This window comes from Mesoplodon mirus (genome assembly GCF_964341445.2).
Source record: "Mesoplodon mirus genome assembly, chromosome: 15".
In the NCBI taxonomy this organism is placed as follows: Eukaryota; Metazoa; Chordata; class Mammalia; order Artiodactyla; family Ziphiidae; genus Mesoplodon; species Mesoplodon mirus.
The window spans coordinates 36,614,528-36,634,700 of record NC_138991.1 but is presented as its reverse complement, the minus strand read 5'-3'; the positions used below and the strand labels follow the sequence as shown (position 1 = coordinate 36,634,700).

Here is a 20,173-nt window from a genome sequence, read left to right as displayed (position 1 = left end):
CCCTCAGAATCAAAGCCAAGGGACACACAGTCAATTCCAACGCCCCTCCCTCGACTCCTCTGACTTCACCTCCTTGGAGCTCTTCTTCACCCACCACACTCCAGGCATCCTCACCTCCTTGCTGTCCCTCCGATATGCTAGGCACACTCCCTGCTCCTGGTCATTGCACTTGATGTTTCTTCTGCCCAGAATGCTCCTCCCCCAGAGACCTACATGCCTCACTCCCTCACCTTTATTTATTTATTTATTTATAAAATCTTTTTTTTTTTTAATTTTTTTAAAATTTATTTTATTTTTGGCTGCGTTGGGCCTTCATTGCTGTGCGCGGGCTTTCTCTAGTTGCGGCGAGTGGCGGTTACTCTTCGTTGCCATGTGCGGGCTTCTCATTGCTGTGGCTTCTCTTGTTGCGGAGCATGGGCTCTATGCGCGCGGGCTTCAGTAGTTGTGGCATGCGGGCTCTAGAGTGAAGGCTCAGTAGTTGTGGCGCACGGGCTTAGTTGCTCCATGGCATGTGGGATCTTCCCGGACCGGGGCTCGAACCCATGTCCCCTGCATTGGCAGGTGGATTCTTAACCACTGCACCACCAGGGAAGCCCCCCTCACCTCTTTTAGATATTTACTCAAGTGACACCTTCTCAGCAAGGCCCTCCTTGACCACCTGATTTTAAACTGGAATCCTGCCTCAAACCCGGTACCCTACTCCTTCTGTCCTGCTTTATCTTCTTCATAATATATTATCACCATTATGTATATTATTTGCTTGTTTATCATCTCTCTCCTCTACTAGAACCCCATGAGGGCAAGGACTTTGTCCGGTTTTCTGCCATGTCCCCTCTAGAATAGTCAGCACATAGTAGATGCTTTTTGATTAAGGGAATGAAAGTCGGACCCTTGATTGCCTCCCCCCTTGTCTGCACAATGAAGTTTAACGTTCAACGTCTCCCTCACTGGACTCATCTCCCACCCACGCTCATCCCCATACCTGAGCACCGCAGCAGGCTCCTGAGGTTCTCCAGTTGCTCTCCACCCTCACCCCAGCGTCTGGGCACACTCCTTCTGTCTTGAATGCCTGCACCACTGCCTGCTGCAATGTCACTCCTTCAATATCCAGCTTGAACGTCACTGGCTCTGGGAAGCCACCCTGAATCCTTCACATACTGAAACCATGTCTGTCTCTCCCACCACTCTAGGAGCACCTTAAGTGCAGAACAGTGTCCCCAGAACATGCATTCCCAGGTAATGTTTGATGAATGAATAAATGAATGAGAGTAAGACCTGTATCAGAAAGGCAGTTTAAGTTGAAGGGCACACATTCATTCTCTATTCATTTTTCATGCTACCATTTAATATTCATCTCAATAAGTGATGCTGGGCATGACACCAAGATTCTCTGAAGGCAGCAGCTGTGTCTCCCCTTCCTGCCCTCTCCCCACAGGGCCAGACACTGGGCTCTGGGGCTGCACCCATGACTCACCCCACTGAGTCACCCTGCACAGGGGAGAGTACTCTGAACCAGGAATCAGCAGCTTCCCTGCCACCTGTTCCCTGTAACCCTGGGCAAGTCCCTCTAGCAGGCGAGTCCTGGTCTCACATCGGTCATATGGGGCACCACCAACACTTGCTCTGTGGGACACTCAAGGTTGAGGTCTGGACAAGTGGAAGGGGTGTGGCTGCCTCTCATGCTAGGCTACATCTGAGCTAGTCTTGGACCAGACTTTCCAGGGAAGGAGGGGTGGCTGGAACAGTGTCTCCAGCCTGTCTGCCAGCCAGCTAACCTGTGCCCACAGTCTGGGAGAAGTGCCGGGCCTGGACACACTGGTCAGCAGGGGGCTGGCCCAGCCCCAGAGCAACACCTTGGCAGCCCTGGGGAAGGGAAGGGGGAGTGCTTGGCTTGAGGTCAGAGCATCTGGGCCAGGGCACAGAGGGGGCAGCTGTGTGTGTGTGTGTGTGTGTCTGCCGCTCAACAAGATGCTGGCAGGAACCAGAAAAGAAGCATCTGCTACTGACTAGCCCCCACCCACCACCCCTCCACAGTATTGAGAAGACCTTCCCATTAGTCCAGAGGAGCTCGGCCCCTGCTTAGCTACTCTCAGCTTCTAGCTAGGAAGTAGGATCTCAGGCCCGGGGCTGGGATGCAGGGCTGGGAATACAGGGAAAGGGGAAGGAGATGGGGCTATAACTTAGATCACCTTACCCCAAAATAGAGGGGTGCCTACATCTTGCTGGGAGTGGAAACTAAAGGAAAAATGGTGGTCACTCAGCATCGGACTGTGAACTGAGGAATTCTGGGGAAAGAAGGGGCCAGAGCCTGAGTCTGGATGAGACGCTGGGAGAAGGCAGGGAGGGTAGGGGCTCAAAGGCTGGAACTCTAGAGGGTTTTAGCTGGAGGAGGCTTTTGAAGGGGGATGCTGGAGGTCCCAAGGCAATAAAATTAAGGAGGGAGGTGGGGTCTAACCTCTAGCAAATCCCCAAGGATATGAGGGGCTCTGGGGGTGAAAAGCCAGGGTCCAGAAGGAGGGATGATGAGCGGCTGAGTCGAGGGATGGGACGGAGGGAGGACGGAGTTGGGACGGGAGGGAGCAGAGACTCTGGGAACCGACCCCAGGCAGGGATCAGGCGGGCGTCGAGAACGCAGGGGGATGAGGTCCCAGGGCTGTGACCCTACGGAGGACCTGATTGGGTCGGGGGGAGGGTGGGCAGTGGGAGCGGGGCGCCAGGGTCCCAGAATTGGGCTCTAGGCTGGGACCCGCCAGGGCGGGGCGGGCGCGGGGCGGGGCCGAGCTGGGGGCTGGGGGCTGGGCTGGGGTCCCGGGGGCCGGGGCGGGGCCGGGCTGGCGCTGCGCAGCCGCGGGGCGGCCGCCGCGCATGCGGGGCTCACAGGGCTGCAGCCGGTGCCGCTGCCACTCCCGGGAGCATGAAGGACCGAACACAGGAGCTCCGCACGGTGAGTCCGGCCCCTGCGCGGCGCCCCTCGCTGCCCGCGCCCAGCGCCCGGGCCGCTCCCCGACCACCTCTGGCGACCGCTTGGGCGATAGTCCCTGCGTCCCTGGCCAGGGTGGGAGGGAGCAGTGCCGAGCCGTGGACCCCCATCCGGGTCCCGCCCCTTGGACCCAGTGGGGTCACGGGCTCGCGTGAGCTCGGCTCCGATGGTTCGCGGACTGACTACTGGAGCCCGGGGTCCTGGATAAACTTTTCGGCGCCCCCTTCTTTTCGGGGATCGGAGGGATATTCTGGAATATCGGTGGCGGGACCGAAGCCTGGCCTCTCGCTCGCCCCGCGGAGCAGGTCCCGACTCTCTCTCCCCACGGTGCCAAATCACTGACCCTCCTGCCCTCCCTCTGGTTTAGACAGACGGCGGGACTGGTGGGAAGGGGCCGCGGACGGTCCCCTGTCCAGAGCCCCGCTGCAGGGCGCGCTGCGGAAACGGGGCGGTCGGGTGTGGCTGGACTCCTCCGTTGGGCGCTGTTTCGTGGGGCGACCGCCGCCCCCATCACCTTCCATCACCTGTAGCTCCCATCACCTGTGGCTCCCCACTCGGTGGCGATCGGCATCTACTGCCCGCCCTGGTCCGGGAGGGGTCAGACCCGCTCCCGGTCCACATTCCTGGCTTCCGGGCAGCCCGGGCCGGCGTTTCCAGACCCTTCCGGGGTTCCCTGGTCTGATTCCGACCTGAACCTATTTTTCCACCTGTGTTTCGGAGGCCCCTGGGGTGTGGCTTCTGGGGCGGGGTTCCGGTGGGGGAAGTAGAAGGATGCTCAAAGGTTCTGAGTCAGAGCCCGCCCTCTCCCAGCCCTGACAGAGACCCCTGCCGCCTGCTCCTCATCATCAAGGCCCCCCTCCCCTGGCCCCTGCTATTAACCAGGGTGTTCGCACCTCTTCCTTTAAAGGTGGCAATCCTGGGGTGGGGGGGCTGGGGGGGACAGAGAAGGAAGGGAAGCCTGCCTGTGGGGAGAGGGGCATCAGGGCTCTAGACCCAGTTGAGGCTCCTCTGATGCCCTGGCTGACCCCCCTGCTGGGAGGCTCCCACCTGCTGATCTCTGTGGTGGGGGCGGGGCTAGCTCAGTGTCTCCCCAGAACACTTCCCCTGCTACCCACCTTAGAGCCAGAGACCTGGGTCCCCTTATATGGAAAGTTCCAAGGGTCCTTTGGACTTTTGATCCCAGGGCTTGTCCTCTCTGCCCATAGGTTCCCTGCATTTGTGCCTGGGTCTCCCACCCGTTGTACCAGTCTTGTCTCCTGGGCAGCGTGGGGCTGGAACCTGTGCTCTCCTGCCTCCGTGTCCCCCTTGCTCTGGCTGCCAGCCCCCACTCTCCTGTCAGACCTGTGTTATTCCTGGCTGAGTGCCCAGCCCCTGGAGGAAACCCCACAAGGTTTCAAAGGAAGAAGATGGTCCCTCATGTCGTGTATGGTGTCTAAACACTTCCCCCGCCAGCCCTTGTGGTTGCCCTCAAGTTTCCTGTGCTTGGTTGAGTCAGAGGGAGTGTGGTTATCTTGGTGATGAATGGCCGTGTGGTGCATTTGCTGGTGTTTGGGTGCCTGGTGGGTCAGGGGAGGGCGTATGTGGGAACCAGGAGATCAGGGAGAGCACAGTCCTTTACATCTGACATCCTCTGACTCATCAGCTTCATCCCCTCTGCTGAAGGGAAAACTGAGGCACAAAAGAGATGTGGCTGGCCTGGAAGATGAAGTGGGATGGTAGAAAGGGGCTTCACCTAGTCCTAAAAATAGTCACACTCAGACCTGGCTGAGACCTAGGGCCTAAGAGATCTTGGGCTGTAGGAAGCTTGAAGCCAGCTCTTTGCTCTGGTGTGTCTGTGATTCCCCCCTTCCCCCCAACCAGCACACACACTAGCCAGAGTGGTCTTTAGGTGGTGAGGCCTGGCTTCTCTGAAAGTAAACTGAGTCTTCCTCTCCAGACAGGCCCCCAGTCCAGGCATTCAGCGCCCATGCAGGCTGCTGTACTCATGGCTGGGTGGCTCTGCCCCTTGGGGGTTTCTAGCAGCCTTGAGGGTCCGCTGGCAGGATCCCACACTGGGTGGGGTGGAACCATTAGTATGGGGGGCTGCCATTCCCACAGGTCTACGTCTGGGCTGCATAGATTCCTATCTATGAAGTGGAGGTAGGAAAACCTAGAACCCAGTTTCTCAGGGCAAGAGGGGTGGTCACAGGTCTCCTGACTCTGACTCCATATTTGGGGGAGACCTTGAACCCCAGGAGCCAGAATCCCCAGGAACTGAGACTCCAGTGCTAGCTGGGCTGGACAGAGGGTGGCGCTTGGGACAGCCACTTGCACCACAGCCAGCCTCCCTCCCTCCTCCTCCCCCCTCCTCCTCCTTCCCCACCACATTTGGAAGGAAGGCGAAGGGAGCTTATTTATAAAAGTCACACTTGGGGAAGGAGCTAGCACGTTTCCTCAGCGCTGCAAGCCAGGCCCAGCCCTCCAGCCTTCTCCAGCCCTCATCTCCCCTGGAGCTGATCCTCTCATGCAGAGGGAGAATGAAGGGGTCCTCACGGGCCGGTGTGGGGACCTGAATGCTCTCCACAGCCCTCAGAGATCAGATGGGCAGCCTGGAGGCCTAGGACGGGTGAAGACCTGGGTCACCAGAGTATGCCGGGGAGACTTTGGGGACGCGGTGTCCGCAGGCAGCCCTGCCTGGCCTGCAGCTGCCTCCTTCCCCCAGTTCAGAGGCCTCCCTGGTTTTCTTTCCAAGAACTCCTTGGAGCTGACCCGCCCCTCCCTGGGCCCAGAATGGTGTTTATCTACATTCTGGGCCATGTGAGACACAGAGGGGCCTGCAACAGGAAAGAGGAGGGAGAATGGGGTAGCCAGACCCAGGAAGAACCTTCCTGGAAGGAGAGGACTTGGGATGGCCCAGAAGGAGGAGTTGGATTTGAATGGGAGGAGGGAGGGTGGTCCAAAAGAAGGGACCAGTATGAATAAAGGCAGAGGGATGCCCAACCGAGAGAGAATGGTGGGTGGGCCTGACATCTGGTCTAGAGCAGGGCCCAGCTCACCGGGGCAGCACTCTGCTGACCGGTTCCCTTTTTCTCTCTCACTGCTGGGAAGAGACTGGGGGCTCCCGGGGCAACAGCAGGCAGGTTGGTGCCTTAACCTCTCCATGCTCATTTGTCTGTACAGTGGAGCCAGCTGGCGTTGCCCTGCAGAGCAGAAGAAACGGGGGTGTAAGAATAGACCCAGGCTAGGGGCCCCCTCCTTCCTTCGTTCCTTCTCATCACCTCCTTGGAGTTTCCCCACAAAAAAAAAAAACCAGTGGATTTGGGCACGTGTTCATCTGAGGTACAGATGGCCTCCAGGAACTATTTAGTCCAACCTGCTATTTTACAAATGGAAAACTGAGGTCAGAAAGGGCCAGGAGTTTATCCAAGGTCACACAGCACCTGGAGGGAGGTGGAGCTCAGCCCCTCCTCACAGCCCGAAGCTGCCTCCCTGAGCTGCTCTGGGGCCCTGCTAAGGGGTAGACCTGGCTGAGGGCAGGGATCTGGGGGAGGGGGAGGTTTGCAGGATGGGGAAAGGAGGAAGGGGTCAGAAAGGAGAGCCCTCTCTTTCTGGAGACCCAGCTCGGCCTCTCGCACACCCCTGACTCAGCTCTGGGCCTCTCTGCTTTAGTAATACTGGCTTTGATTAGTCATTAAAAAGAACAAGGGGAAAAAAAATAGCCCTCGAGACAGACAACAGCAACTCCTGCTCCAGCAGGAATGAATCAAGCCTGCCTGCCCGCCTGCCGCAGTCCCCCAGGACGGGCCTGGAGGCTGCCTGGCCTCCGCACCCCTTGGAGGATTCACACTCTTACTTCCAGGAGGGTATCCTGGAATCCTGGAGCCTCTGCTTGGAGAGACCACCAGGGCTGCACGCGTGGTGGTTCTAGTGGGATATTCTCTCCCCTGTTGAAGCAGGTCCCTGTGGTGGGGCAGTGCTTGCTCACTTCCGCCCTGATTTTCTCTTCTGATTGCTCAGGCTGGAGGTGATGATGCTGGAGCCGAGACAGCCAGCCAGCCAGAGAGGAGTGAGACCAGACCAGTGGTTCTCAATCCTGGGGGGGCTTAAAAAAACTTAAACCTCACCAGCCCCATCCCCATAGATTCTCATTTGGTCTGGAAGCTGTTTTTTTTTTTTTTTTTTTTTAATCCCCCACCGAGGGACTCAGGTCCTGGGCCAGGGTTGGGAACCCGTGAACACTAGAACCAAAAAACAAACGCCAAGACAAAAAATTGGATGTAGGTTGGACTTGAGAGGAGGAGGAAGAGTGTGGATGCTCCCCCCAGTTTCTGACTTGGGGGACTCTTGAGAACGGGGTTTCTGAGCAGGGGGGTTCAGAGAAGGGGGCTCAGGAGAAAGAGGTGGAACTTAGTTTTGGCCAGGTGGCAGGCAGGGTGCCCATATGATGTCTGGGTGGGTTTGTCCAGAAGATGTTTATACCTTTGAGTTTATAACTGCCTCACGACTCCAGCTGCCGCCTCCATGCTGCAGCCTCTCAAGTCCCCAACTCTAGTCCAGCCCTCTTTCCGGAGCTGTGACTGCCACTTAGAGAGGGTTGGCGGATCCCCAAGGGAGCTGGGGCCCTAATCATTCAGGGCTTTGGCCTAGATGTGGATGAAGTTGCAGGGGGCAACAAAGGCATAAACCATCAGATTCTCACAAACTGAAGCAAGGATCAGAACAAATGAAGATCCTTCACTTGAGCCCAAAATCCAACCAAGTAAACAGGGTGGGGAAGGGCTTGGGGGCTTTCCTTGGCAGGAGGAACTATATCATCACTTCTGTGATCCCTGGCTGCATTAACAGAGGTAGACTATGTAGAAAGAGGGAGGTGATGGGTCAGCTCTTTGGCACTGCTCAGGCCACAATCAGCGGCAGATTCAGTTTATATCTTGTACTGCTGGAGAAGACAGAGGCTGAGTAGAACAAGTCTGGGGCAGGGGCTGCAACTTAAGGCCTCTGGGAAGGATCTGAAGGGGAGGGAATGGTCAACTTGAGAAAACCGAGGAAGGATGTGGATGCTACCTTCAGATCTCTGGCAGGGCCAGCCCAGGGAGAGGGCACCAACAGGTTCTTTATGGCCTGGGGCCAAACCGCAGGAATGGGAAGGACTTTCTAACAATTGGGGCTGCTCCAGATAGGCAGAAGTGCCCGGGAGAGCTGGTGTGCTCTCCATCCCCCGAGGTGTGAAAGCTGCAGCTAGATGCTGTGGCCAAGGTGACTTTTCAGGTCCCTTAGGGCTTGAGAGTGTGTGCCTGTGGCTCCAGTAGGGATGCAAGTAGGGTGTGGGGAACCAGAGGAGCAAGATACCCACCCCAGGGAGCTGGGGAAGGCTTCCGAAGGAGGTGGCATCTAAGGATGAGGGGAATGTCAGCTTCATGTAATTGGCACTGCCGGCAGAGGGAGCCACATGGGGACAGCAGGGAGGATAGTGGGTAGATTATAGGGGCAGGGAGATGGTTATAGGTTATAGGCGGAGTGTGGTGAGATCAGATTTCAGCCTGGGGCAGTGAGATGAAGAGGGGGGTGAGAGTGAAAAGGTCCTGAGGAGGAAGAAGTGGTAGCACTTGGTAAGGAAGGGTGCCCTTGAAGCATCCCCTCCATGTTTTGCTCAGAGCCACAGCTGTTTGACCCAGGCTGTGAGGTCAGGCCCTAAACCCTCCAATTGATAGAGAGCAAGGAGGAGGGTGTGGCATCTCTCCCACCACCCTTCTGTTGGAGAAGCTACTCAAGTGCAGCCTCTGTGCAGGGAGGCTGTGCAGGTAGCAGGTCAGAACTGGCTGGCTGCCTGGAAAAGATAAGTCCGTTTCACAGATGGGCAAGCTGAGGCCCAAAGGGAGGCATCAGCCCCAGGGTCCCTGGTAGTGACTCCCGTCTCCAGTGACTCCGGCGCCCTTGTCTTTGGCTCTAGCTGGTCATCTCTCCGGAAGGGAAGGGAGCTGGAAAATTCTCCTTCTGCCTCTTCCCGTCCACCCGTATCCTTCTCTGGGCACCAGAAGGACAGAGAAGCCAGGATGCTGAATGGCAGGAACTCCTGGGGCCACTTCCCAACCTGGCAGGCTGCCGGGGAGGGGGCCCTGGGGTTCTCCAGGCTGCACCCTGCCTCGGTGTCCCTAGGGAGTGCTCCTCTGGCTTGGTTCCTGGGCCTTAAAGTATGGAAATGGCTCCTAGATTCTCTGTGGCTAAGGGTGGGCTTGGTGGGGGATGGGGGCCACCTGGCGGCAGCCACAGGCACTTGTGGAAGCGAGGATTTATTTCAGCTGCTGGGGGAGGAGGTGTGATCTCTTGAGGAGGGGGGCCGCCTCCATAAAGCTCCCAACCAACCCCCTCTCTTGGTTGGTCCCACTTTGGTGGTGTAGTGGGACCCCGAGAGCCCCAGGGCCACAGCCCTTTACAGAACATGCTGGGCTTCCCCATCCATTCTCAGCCCGCCTCCCCCAGCATGGCGTCACTGTCCCCATTTCATAGAGGAGCAAACAGACCCAGAGGGGAAGTCCCTCAGCCAGTCAGTGTCTGTGCTGGGCCCAGAACTCGGCCCCTTCCCCAGCCGGCGGGGGCCCAGCCTCCCTGGCCCCACAGCCTCCCCATCCCCTCAGCCTCTGCCTGCCTCCATCCTCGCAAGGGAGCATCAAGGTGAGGGCTAGTGCCTCCTCCCTGTGGGGTGCTGAGAAGTGAGGAGGCATGACCCAGCCCGAGAACCCAGGTGACCGTCCTGCTCTGAGCATCTGGGCCTTGGCTGTGGAGAGGGACCTTGGCCTTACCAGCAGAGTGGGCCGACCATGGCTGATCCCAGGTGTGGGGCGGACAGTAATGAGCATGGCCGGCATGCTGGGAGGTCAGAGGCGTAATCACCCCCACCTCCTGATGGGCTGGCGTTTGTACGGCTGCCCCTGGGGCCGCGGGGTGAGGCCTGCACCTGCAGCTGAGGCAGGCCCTGGGCCAAGTGGCAACGTGACTGGCCTCTTGTGCCTGCCGGACCCAACTCTGGGCCTGGAAGGAAAGAGGATCAAGGTCAATGTCAAGACTAACAAGGAGGGAGAGTTCCCCGAGCGCTCTGAGGGAGCAAGCCTGGCGGATCACAGAGGCCCCTCACGGGCAGTAGCTCTCAAGCCGGCCTGGGTGTTGTGGGGATGGCCCATATCTGAGCCATTCCACCTTTTGGCAGGGAGGTGTTTGTGGTGCCCAGGCCTCCCCCTGCATGGCCCTCTGCTGAGAGGGAGCTTGGAACTCAGGGCCAGCTTGGGAACTCCAGGCAACCTGTCTCAGGCAAGGTGTGAGCTGGGGCCAGTGGCCGGGGGACTAAGCCCTGAGGTTTGCTTGCCTAGCCTGTGGCAGGGCCTCCCCAGCAGCACCCTAGGGTGAGGGGTGTGCTGGGAGGACCCCAGTCCTGTGGGGGAGGGGAGGCAGCTGAGCAGGGGAAGGAGTGCCTGGCACGGAGGTGGATACTTGGCCCTGTCACCAACTTGACAGGCAAGGCCTCTCTCCATGATCATGCTGGGTCCCCAGGGATCCTCCAGGTCTCACTGCGGCTGGGAGCTGAGGGCACAGCCAGGCCTTGTCCCTGCCAAGGGCCCTGGAGCTGCAGCCTGTGGGCCTGCTGTATGTAGATGCTGGGCAGTTTGGGTGTCCAGGTCCAGTGGGACCCAGTGGTCCTAGCACAGATCCGCTCATGTGTGCACACCCCTGTGCAGGCCAAGGACAGCGATGATGATGATGATGTCACTGTCACCGTGGACCGAGACCACTTCATGGATGAGTTCTTCGAACAGGTGGGAGCAGCACACCTGCCTCTCCCCAAACACTGGCAGACCCGGGGTGGCCACGTCTCACCTCTGAGGCAGTCCAGGGCTCTTACACACCTGCGCCTGGCTCAGCAGCCCACAGGCGCCAGTTAATGAGCCCATTTTGAGAGTGAATAGACTGAGGCTCAGAGGGGAACAAAGTTTGGGATGGCCCATTCCTCCCCACTCCTACCCCGGTCTAGAAGGATCCTTGGAGCAGCCCCGCCTCCCCTCACCTACCCCCTGAAGCCCGGCCCAGTCTGGCCCTGAGCCCTGACCTCTAGCCCTACTCTGGGCAAGCCCTGGGCCCAAGAAGCCCCCCTCCCTGGATTTTTGCCTCCAGACCACCTGGCCTTGGTCCACAGGTGGAGGAGATCCGCGGCTTCATTGACAAGATCTCAGAGAACGTGGAGGAGGTGAAGCGGAAGCACAGCGCCATCCTGGCCTCCCCCAACCCTGATGAGAGTGAGTGTGTAGGTGTGAGGAGCCCCACAGGCCTCCAGGAGGGCGCTGCTGCGGGGAGGGCCGCCCTTCATTGCTGGCCGGCTGAGGGCTGCCTGCGCCTGGCCAGGCTGGGGAGGGCTCCATGGGGAGCCTCAGGAAACACAGCTGTCCCAGGCCCAGGGTGGGGGGGTTCAGTGCCCAGTACCACCTGCGGGATGCCTGGTGAGAAGGGCGGGGTCAGGCGCCAGACCTGCCCTCCCCAGGTGAGCTGGCTGTTTTCTAAGGCAGCACGGCTGGCTGGCTGTAGCCCTGGGATTCTGGGAGGGAGCAAGGAGGGAGGCAGCGGCCTCTGATCAATAGAAGGCCTCTCAGCCCAGCCTCTCCCTTTCCCTCGCCTCCCCAGGGGAGCAGATGGCAGCTCTGAGGCATCAGCGCTGTGGGAGGGCAAGCCGGCCAAGCAGGCAGAGTTTCCGGAAAAAGCTGGCAGCCCTGGCACTTGGCCATTGGTACCCCAGAGCTGGGCGTTCTCAGGGCTCCAGGAAGTGGCCTCTCTCCCTCTGCACAGGGAGGCTGTGTGGGTCTGCGTTTCACTCTGTCTCCAGACGGGTCCCACTGACCTGGCTGTCACGATTCCCGTGGAGGTGTTGATTACTACTACACTAACATGGGCCAGGCTGACAACATGCAGGCCCGTGACCCCCTCCCATAGAGGGGGCTCACCCTCAGCCCTGGGGAGGCAGTGACGGGCTGGGGCCCAGGTCAGCCACCTGGACTCATCAGATTGGGTGTGTGCACTGCTTGCCTGTTCTCGCGGCTTGCTCACCTCCTCTCTCCCTTCTCCAGCTCCTTTGGAAGGCGCCAGCCTATGGGACCCCAGGACAAAGCACGGGGGAGGGTCTGGCTGCTGCCCAGGTGTTCATGGGATAGGACCTACGGTCCATAGCCCACCACCCAGGCACCCAAAGCTTGATTTTGTTCTCAACTCCAGCACTGCCTCCCTATCCATGGCCTCTCAGCCCCAGGCCCACAGGCATCCTCAAGCACCCAGAATAAATCTCTCCACGGCCCCAAAGTGTGCTTGAACCTGAGGCCAGTGTCAGGCCCTTTGAAGGCAGAGTGAGTCAGCTGGGAGCCGGGGAGACTGTCCCAGGAAGAGGTGGAAAGGAAAGAGGGACACCCCAGAGCAGGGCATACATCCAGTGCAGTCGCTGTGTCGTGCTGCTTTGCCCTTCTCCCTAGAGGTTTGTCTGGGACGGCAGTATGTGACGTGGTTTGTCCGTGGGCCCGTGTGTATCTGGGTCAGCGCCTGTCCCTGGTGGGTCACTCCTGGTGAGGCGCAGGAGGGGGCTGACTGTGGGGCGAGACTATAAAGAGCTGGGAGTTGGCCTCTCACCTGCTGGAAGGTGGGGCAGGCGGGGGGCGACAGAACTGCCCAACTCCCCCAGCCTTGGCTGCCTTGTGCCACCTTCATCAGACTTCACTAGTGACCAGTTTAGAATCGCCACCCATGAGCTGGGCAGTCAGGACCCGGCTGACAGTCACTGATGTGGGCTACCCGGCACTCCCCAAGGGGAGGGGGCTCCCCATTAAGGGTTCTAGGGCAGAGGCGGAGCAGAGTTGAGGGGCATCACAAAGAGAGTTGGCAGTGAGGGGGGGGCTTTCCTGGGCCAGGCTTGCTCTGCCGCCTCTGGGGGCTGCCATCCAGGCTGGGCTATTCTGGGTCTGAGCAAAAGAGGCTGCGACGTCAGAGCAGCTGGTAACCGAGTCTGCCTTTGTTCCTATGAACAAGGCCTCTTCCCCCGCTCCTGGAAGCCCCCCACTCCACCTCATTCACATTCCACTTGGGAAGTGGCCCTCCCACTTGATCAGCCACTGTAAATGCTCCTCCCGAGCCCCCTATGGGAGAAGCCCCAACCCCAGAAGCAAGCACAGAGTGGATGAGAAAGGCTCCAGCCAGGAGCTCAGTCCTGGTTTCTCCAGGGGGTGGAGCCATGGGGGGCTGCCCTGAGGCTGGGCTCCACCCAGCACCCCAGAGGGAAGCAGCCATCTTGTCCCGCCTTGCCAGCCAACCCCTCGCAGGGAGCAGGGCTAGCTGGGCACCTCCATGGCCTCTGCCAGCTTTACGGAGATGGTTCCACTTGGAACAAGGGCCAGAAACTACGCCACAGCCCTCCCCGAGCTTCACCCCCTGATAGGCCCCGCTCCATGCTACTTCTAGAGCTGACTGTACCCCAGGGGCCCACCTCTTTGAAGCTCTTCTCCCAGCTCCCACCTGGCCGGGTGCCTCCAGCCCCCATCCACCTACCAGGCACTCAGCAGCTGGCCTTCACTGAGCTTAGCACCTGGGGAGGGGGGCTCTGTGAAGAGAACAGGGTCTGCCCTGCCCAGGGTGCTCGATGGGGGCTGGCTTCTGCCTCCTTGGCCCCTGGCCCGCATCAGCCCATCAGCTGGATGTTCACCCCCAGAGCCACCAGGTAGCGCTAGGTGAGCCCGCACCTCCACCTTCGACTCAGGCAAGTTATCAAGTAAACGTTCCCCAGTGCCACCTTCGGCATCACCAGCTGCTCCACAATTACTTCTGCCTTAAATTTAGCCCCATCTGTTATCTGCAGGGGGTTGGGGGGAGCCAGCGAAGGCGGAAGGGAGGCTCCTTTGAAGGCACATGAGAAGGGGTGAGGCTGCAGCTGGTGTGGCCCCGGCCCGGGATTGGAGGGGCAGGCGGACTCTTAGCCAGGGGACAAGGGGAGACCAGGGTCTGCCCAGAGCCCCCTCGGGCCTGAGCCTGAAGATCAGGCATGGGGGAGCCCAGGGTGTCTACCCGCCACCCCTTCTACCTCCCCAGAAACCAAGGAAGAGCTGGAGGAACTCATGTCTGACATAAAGAAGACAGCAAACAAAGTTCGCTCCAAATTGAAGAGTGAGTCTGGGCTCCAGGCCTTGTCTGGGATATGGGGGGCACTCCAGGCCTGCTTCCCCCACACAGCCCATGGAATTTCACTGACTCTGAGGGGTACATTGGGTCTTGCTTTCCTTTGTGAGGGTGCCATCATGCGCCATTTACTCAGCAGCTACCTGGCAAGGCCTGTTTGTGCCAGGCTCTGGGCTGGGCCTTGGGACACATACCTGAGGCTCCGTCCAGGGAGTGTTCCACTCTGGGCACTGTCAGCTAAAGAGAGTTAAAGGAGTGGCCAGCAGTGCCTGGTCCCACACAGGAGCCCCCATGCACTCACGTGAGCACAGGCATGCATGCCCCGGAATACACAGGCCTAGGGGTCCCGTGCCCTGTGATTGTGGCCACCTAGCCCTGCCCACCCCCCGACCCCCTCCACGGCATGCCCCACTCCTCGCTCCATGCACAGCCTTCCTGAGCAGGAGAGAGACAGGGTGGGCCTGAGCCACCAGGCCTAGCACATAGTAGGTGCACACACACACAAAGATACACAGCTTGGTGTGTGCCCGAGGCCTCACAGGTGTGTCTGTGTGTGTGTGTATGCACACACCCACACACACATCGTGCCTGGAAGAGCCCTTGTTGGCCCCTCCATCAGTGCCTGGAGCCCCCTCTTGCTCTGCTTCCTGTGTGACCCCACTCAACAGACAACACACATCCCCCCAGGGGAGGTCCTGAGCCAGATCCTGGGTGTGTGGGTGGCGAGACAGCGGTGAATGGGGCAGGTTATCAGCAGCTGGCTGTTCCCCAGGCATCGAGCAGAGCATCGAGCAAGAGGAAGGCCTGAGCCGCTCATCCGCTGACCTGAGGATCCGAAAGACACAGGTGTGGGCGGGACCTCTGGGGCGGGCAGCCAGGCACCTGAGGCTCTGGGGCCCGGTGGGGCTGGGCCTAACACCTGCACCCTCATCTCGGGCCCCCAGCACTCCACACTGTCCCGGAAGTTTGTGGAGGTGATGTCCGAGTACAACGCCACGCAGACTGACTACCGCGAGCGCTGCAAGGGCCGCATCCAGAGGCAGCTGGAGATCAGTAAGCTAAGGGGGTGGGGCCAAGGGGCGGGGCCGGGCTGCCGCTGACCACCCTGCGGAAGGCCGGGCTCAGCGTGACCCCTGCTCACAGCCGGCCGGACCACGACCAGCGAGGAGCTGGAGGACATGCTGGAGAGTGGGAACCCTGCCATCTTTGCCTCCGGGGTGAGTGTGGACCCCTCCCCCTGGGGACCCTGGTGTGCGTGCAGAGCGCTGGATCTGGGCAGTCTTTGGACACAGCCACCTGTGAGGCAGGTTTTAGAAAAGAGAAGGCCGAGTCCCAGAAAGGGTTAGGGACCAGGCAAAGGTCACACAAACATTAGGGGCAAAGGGGGAATTAAGACCCGTCTCCCGGTTCCTCCCAGTTGGGTCCACTTCCTAGCTACCCCTGCTCATTTGCCACCAGCTAGGGGCTCCTTCCACCAGCCTCAGGACCTTTTACCCCTCTTGGAGGACACGGTACCCTTGGCCTCTCTACATGCAAGTGAAGCTCCATGTTCTACCTGGCAGGGGGGCTTCCTGAAGGAGGTGGCACACAGGTAGGGGAGGCAGCTTGGGCGTGTGGTTCTAGGAGGGGGTGTCAGCTACATTCAGTGTGGGAGGAAGAACAGGAGGAGAGGGGATGGGAGAAAGGCCGAAAGGCCATTCAAGGCCTGGGCCCCTCGGGGCAGTCGTCTTGGGCTCCTACAGCGCTGGTGGTAAGAACTACCACTCAGCTGTTACTATGCACGGGCACAGGTGGGGAGGGTTAGCCCCGTGTTACAGGTAGGAAATCTACAGGTAGGAAATCGGGTCTCCGAGAAATTAGGTAACAGCTAGTAAGAGCCGAGCAGAGAGTGGGGGGAGAGCTGCGGCTGAGGAAGAAGCCTCAGGCTCTGCTGCCAGAACATTCTGCTCAGGCCACTGCACATTCCAGTGGCCTGCTTCCACCCTTGGCCTCTTGCTGTCCCGGTCCCCACCCCCGCTCCCTTCCGCCGGTCCCTGGGTCCCAGCCCACTGCTCCCACCCTCTAGATCATCATGGACTCCAGCATCTCAAAGCAGGCCCTGAGCGAGATTGAGACGCGCCACAGTGAGATCATCAAGCTGGAGAACAGCATCCGGGAGCTGCACGACATGTTCATGGACATGGCCATGCTTGTGGAGAGCCAGGTGAGTGCCTGGGGCCCCACCATCCCCCCCCCAGCCCCCAGCAGCACCCAGGGCTGCACTAACCCTACCCCCTCTGCCTGCCACGCTGCCCTGCCCGGGAGGAACCGAGTCTTCAGGTAACTAACCACGTGCTGATGAAACTGCCGTCAGGGTCCTGCCCACCTGAAGGATCCTCTCTGCATGGCTCTGCTTGGCCTTCTAGGACCCCAGGCCCTGCATGGCCCTACACACCTTCACCCAGCCTTGTCCTGTCTTGTTCACCAGCTGTGTGTCATGTGGGCACTGTGGATGGGCACTTTTCTAGGAGCCGGAGGTATAGCTGTGACCAGGACAGCTGAGGGCCTGCTCCCTGAGAGCTAATGTCTGTTGGGCAAGAGGGCAGCATAAGTAAACGATGAATGGCATATTCTCCAGTTGTGCCAGACGTTAGGAGGAGGCGATTAGACAGCAGCGGTTCTCAAACTTTAAAGTGCTCAAGAGCCACCAGGAGGGCTCGTTATACGTTTCCCTATTCTGGTCCCCGTTCCCAGAGATTGGTAGGTGGGGTGGGGGTTCATAAATTTGCATGTCGCACAAGCTCAAGGGTGATGCCGACGCTACTAGTCCAAGGGCCACACTTGGAGTGACACAGTCACTGCAGTGGCCACTTTGGACGGGGTGGTCAGGGAAGGCCTCTCTGAGGAGGCGGCATTTGAGCTCCGAAGACTTCCCAGGGGAAGAGTGAAGAGCTGGCCCAGGCAGAGGGACCAGCGGCACCACAGTCCTGAGACCAGCAAGAGCCTGACTTACGTGAGGAGCAGAAAGGAGGTCCGGGAGGCTAGAGCACGGGGAGAGCTGGAGATGACAAAGGTGGGGTCTTGGCAGGCAGTGCTGGGCTGCTGGAGTCTCTTCTAGATTGGAGGGTCTTAAGTGTGGGAGTGGCATGGCCCGAGTTAGGAAGCAGGGAGGCCTTGAGGAGGCTGCTGCTTCCACTGGGGCGAGAGACCATGTTGCTGTGGACGCCTGTGGGTGCAGTGGGCTTGGAGAGAGCGGCCAGCCCTCAACACGCTACTGCTGGGAGTCCTGGGCATTGTCATGGTTGAGTGGCCTCTGGGGGCTGCCTGGGACCAGACTGCAGGGCCCAGGAGGCCTGTAGGACTGGGCGGGGGGGTCTTAAAGGTTGAAGACCAAAGCCTGTCAGGGCTGGACGGAACCATCATGCCTGGGGAGGATGGAGTAGGGGGCTCACCATCGTCACTATGGCCAGACTCCAGCCCACCCACTCCTGCCCCTGCCTTCCTCTGCCCCGTGCTGTCCTCTGCCCAGCCCCGGGGTCAGGGGCCCTTCTGAGCATCCTCTGCATGGTCCCCACCCCCTTGGCTGAGGCTGCATGGCCAGTTCCCGCCCCAGGATGGCTGCATTTCAGGGAGCTGCGCGGGGTGCCTGGCAGAGGCAAAGGGCACAGGTGAGAAGCTCTACCCCATCCCCCTCACACTCCCCTTTTCTCTAACCTCAGGCTGCTTTCCCGAAATCCTGCCCTGGGCCCCCTCGTAACCCTGAGGGGGGCCCTCTGGAGCTCGGGTGCCCCTGGCCCTGCAGGGAGAGATGATTGACAGGATTGAGTACAATGTGGAACATTCGGTGGACTACGTGGAGAGGGCTGTGTCTGACACCAAGAAGGCCGTCAAGTACCAGAGCAAGGCTCGCCGGGTCAGTAGCCCCAACCTTGCCTGAGCCCACGTCCTCATGCACGCACAGAGCCCCCGGACCATCACAAAGCCCTCCGCATTCTGCCTGCACCCTCCCTCAGCTCTGACCAGAGCCTCCAGCGCCCAGTTAAAACCCCACCCAGATACGTTCCAGGCCATCACTTCCTCCCTCATTCAATCCCCCAGACTCTCCAACCCTTATCCCTCACCAGAGCCCCTCCCCAGCCGCCCCACAGCCTCAAAGCTCTGCGCAGAGGCCCAGCCCCCCTCCTGGCCCCACCTCCGCGCTGAGGCCTCTCCCTGCTGCCCTGTGCAGAAGAAGATCATGATCGTCATCTGCTGTGTGGTCCTGGGCATCGTCATCGCCTCCACCTTCGGAGGCATCTTCGGGTAGAGACCACCCCACCGCCACTCCGCCCTGGACGGCCCAGCCCAGGAGGCCGCCTGGCTGCTGCCACCTGCTGGCTCGAGCCCTCTCCTCCCCACCCCATACCGCTCCTCTCTCTGCACAGGGCCCCCCATCCCCACCCTGCCCTGAGCCGTCGTGTGCATGATCTTTGTGACAGTGTGCGTCTGTACAGAGGAGGCAGAGGGGAGCCAGGCTGGAAAACAGCCAGCCCGGTGGGGATGGGCCAGCAAGGGACAGACTCAGGCCCTGGCCCAGGCCACTCCCCTTATAGGCAGGGCTGCCTGGGGTAGTTAGCCATGCTCCCCTCCCCCGGCCCTCAGTCATTCCACTCCAGCCTGGGGTCTGCCCTCTCCTGGGATCAAGGCTCTCTGGACCCCATCCTTGCCTCCTACTGACCAGCCCCATCTGCCCCATCCTGTGTCCTCTCCAGCTGTCCCCATAAGCCAAGCCCCCTGAGGGCTGGGGACCAGCTGGCCACATGGTGCTGCTTTTCAGGTTCGGGGAAGGGTGGCCCTGAGAGAGCCCAGCTCTAAGCCTCTAACAGCCACTCACTGCCAGGGAGGCTCAGGGTGCCGTGGCCGGGTATGGCTTCTGGCCTCTGGCCGTGTCAAGACCAGGCTTCCTCCCCTGCCTCGGGGCAGAGTCCAACAGGTCTTCAGCTGCCTCAGCCTCCCTTCCCACATTCCTACAGCCCCAGGAGCAGCAACCCCTTTGGGCTACGCCTGACCCCAGGTAATATCCTGGAAGAGGCTGACTGGTGCCTGGTCTCCAGCCACCCTCGGAGGTAGGGAGGCAGAGCAGGCCCCGGCCAGGCCTCTGCACGGGTGAAGCCCACGGCCCGGGCCAGCCACTCTCCCCGGCAGGCCCTAGTCAGGTCCTCAAGCCATTGTGTGTTGCATGTTTGGGACAGTGGTCCCTGCTCTCTTGTGCTCGGGAAGTCAGCGTCCCTTCAGGCACCTGCAATCTCGTCCTGCCCTTGCTGCCCCCCACTGACGTGCCACGTGGGTGTCAGGTGTCTGGGATGCAGTGTTCAGCAGCCAGCCAGGGAGGGGCACCTCCCTCCTCCCCACCGTCTCGGGACTTCTCAAATCTGAGATGTGCCCCCACCCAAAACCCGTCGCCCGCTGACAGGCAAGGAGCATGCATGCGAGCGCATGCGGCAGGGGCCGGGGCCAGGTCTGGGCCCCGCCTTCCCTCGGCTTTGCTCCTGCCCAGTGACTGTGACCGCTGTCCGTGTTGCCTTCTTGAACAGCGACTCCCTTCCCCCTCCTCCACCCCTTCACCAAAGGTCTTGGTACAACCAGCTGCCCATTTTGTGAAATTTTTATGTAGAATAAACATTTGTACCTGTACCACGCCTCTGCTCTACACTTCTTCGTGTCACGGCCTGAGGACTGGGGCTGATCGTATGTGGCACCACGGGGCTCAGAGGCCAAGGATCCCAGCCGCTTCACTTGGCCTTCACCCCCCAGACCCTCTGGCCCCTCCGCCCCAGCCTGAACACCTCTCAGCTCCTGCTTAGCACCTGACGCCTATTCTGTACTGTGGGCCCAGTTCTACCCCCTCTTCCCACTGGAAGAGGCACCACTGGATCCCCTCTCATCACCCTGCTGGACAGTCCCCCCCGGGGCCGAACCTGCCCTTCTGACCATTAGTGATTGGAGAGAAGACAGGCCCCAGAGGCAACCAAGTGCTGGACTGGTCAGCTGATGTGGCGGCTC

The 20,173-nt window shown here is 60.1% G+C and overlaps 1 protein-coding gene across 2 annotated transcripts; it reads left to right on the top strand.

Moving 5' to 3' along the window:
- Positions 1-2,890: 2,890 nt before the first annotated feature.
- On the top strand, positions 2,891-19,794 carry STX1A (syntaxin 1A). 2 transcript variants are annotated; one of them, XM_082644603.1, is made up of 10 exons: positions 2,891-2,944; positions 10,690-10,767; positions 11,145-11,244; positions 14,066-14,140; positions 14,925-14,998; positions 15,097-15,205; positions 15,296-15,369; positions 16,218-16,355; positions 17,934-18,044; positions 18,360-19,794. In XM_082644603.1, the coding sequence occupies exons 1-10, from the start codon at positions 2,915-2,917 to the stop codon at positions 18,435-18,437; spliced, it is 867 nt and encodes a 288-aa protein (XP_082500729.1). In that variant the 5' UTR covers positions 2,891-2,914; the 3' UTR covers positions 18,438-19,794. The 2 variants fall into 2 exon arrangements, with proteins under 2 accessions (XP_082500729.1, XP_082500728.1); XM_082644602.1 differs by lacking the exon at positions 18,360-19,794 and having other exon boundaries at positions 17,851-18,032.
- The last annotated feature ends 379 nt before the right edge of the window (positions 19,795-20,173 follow it).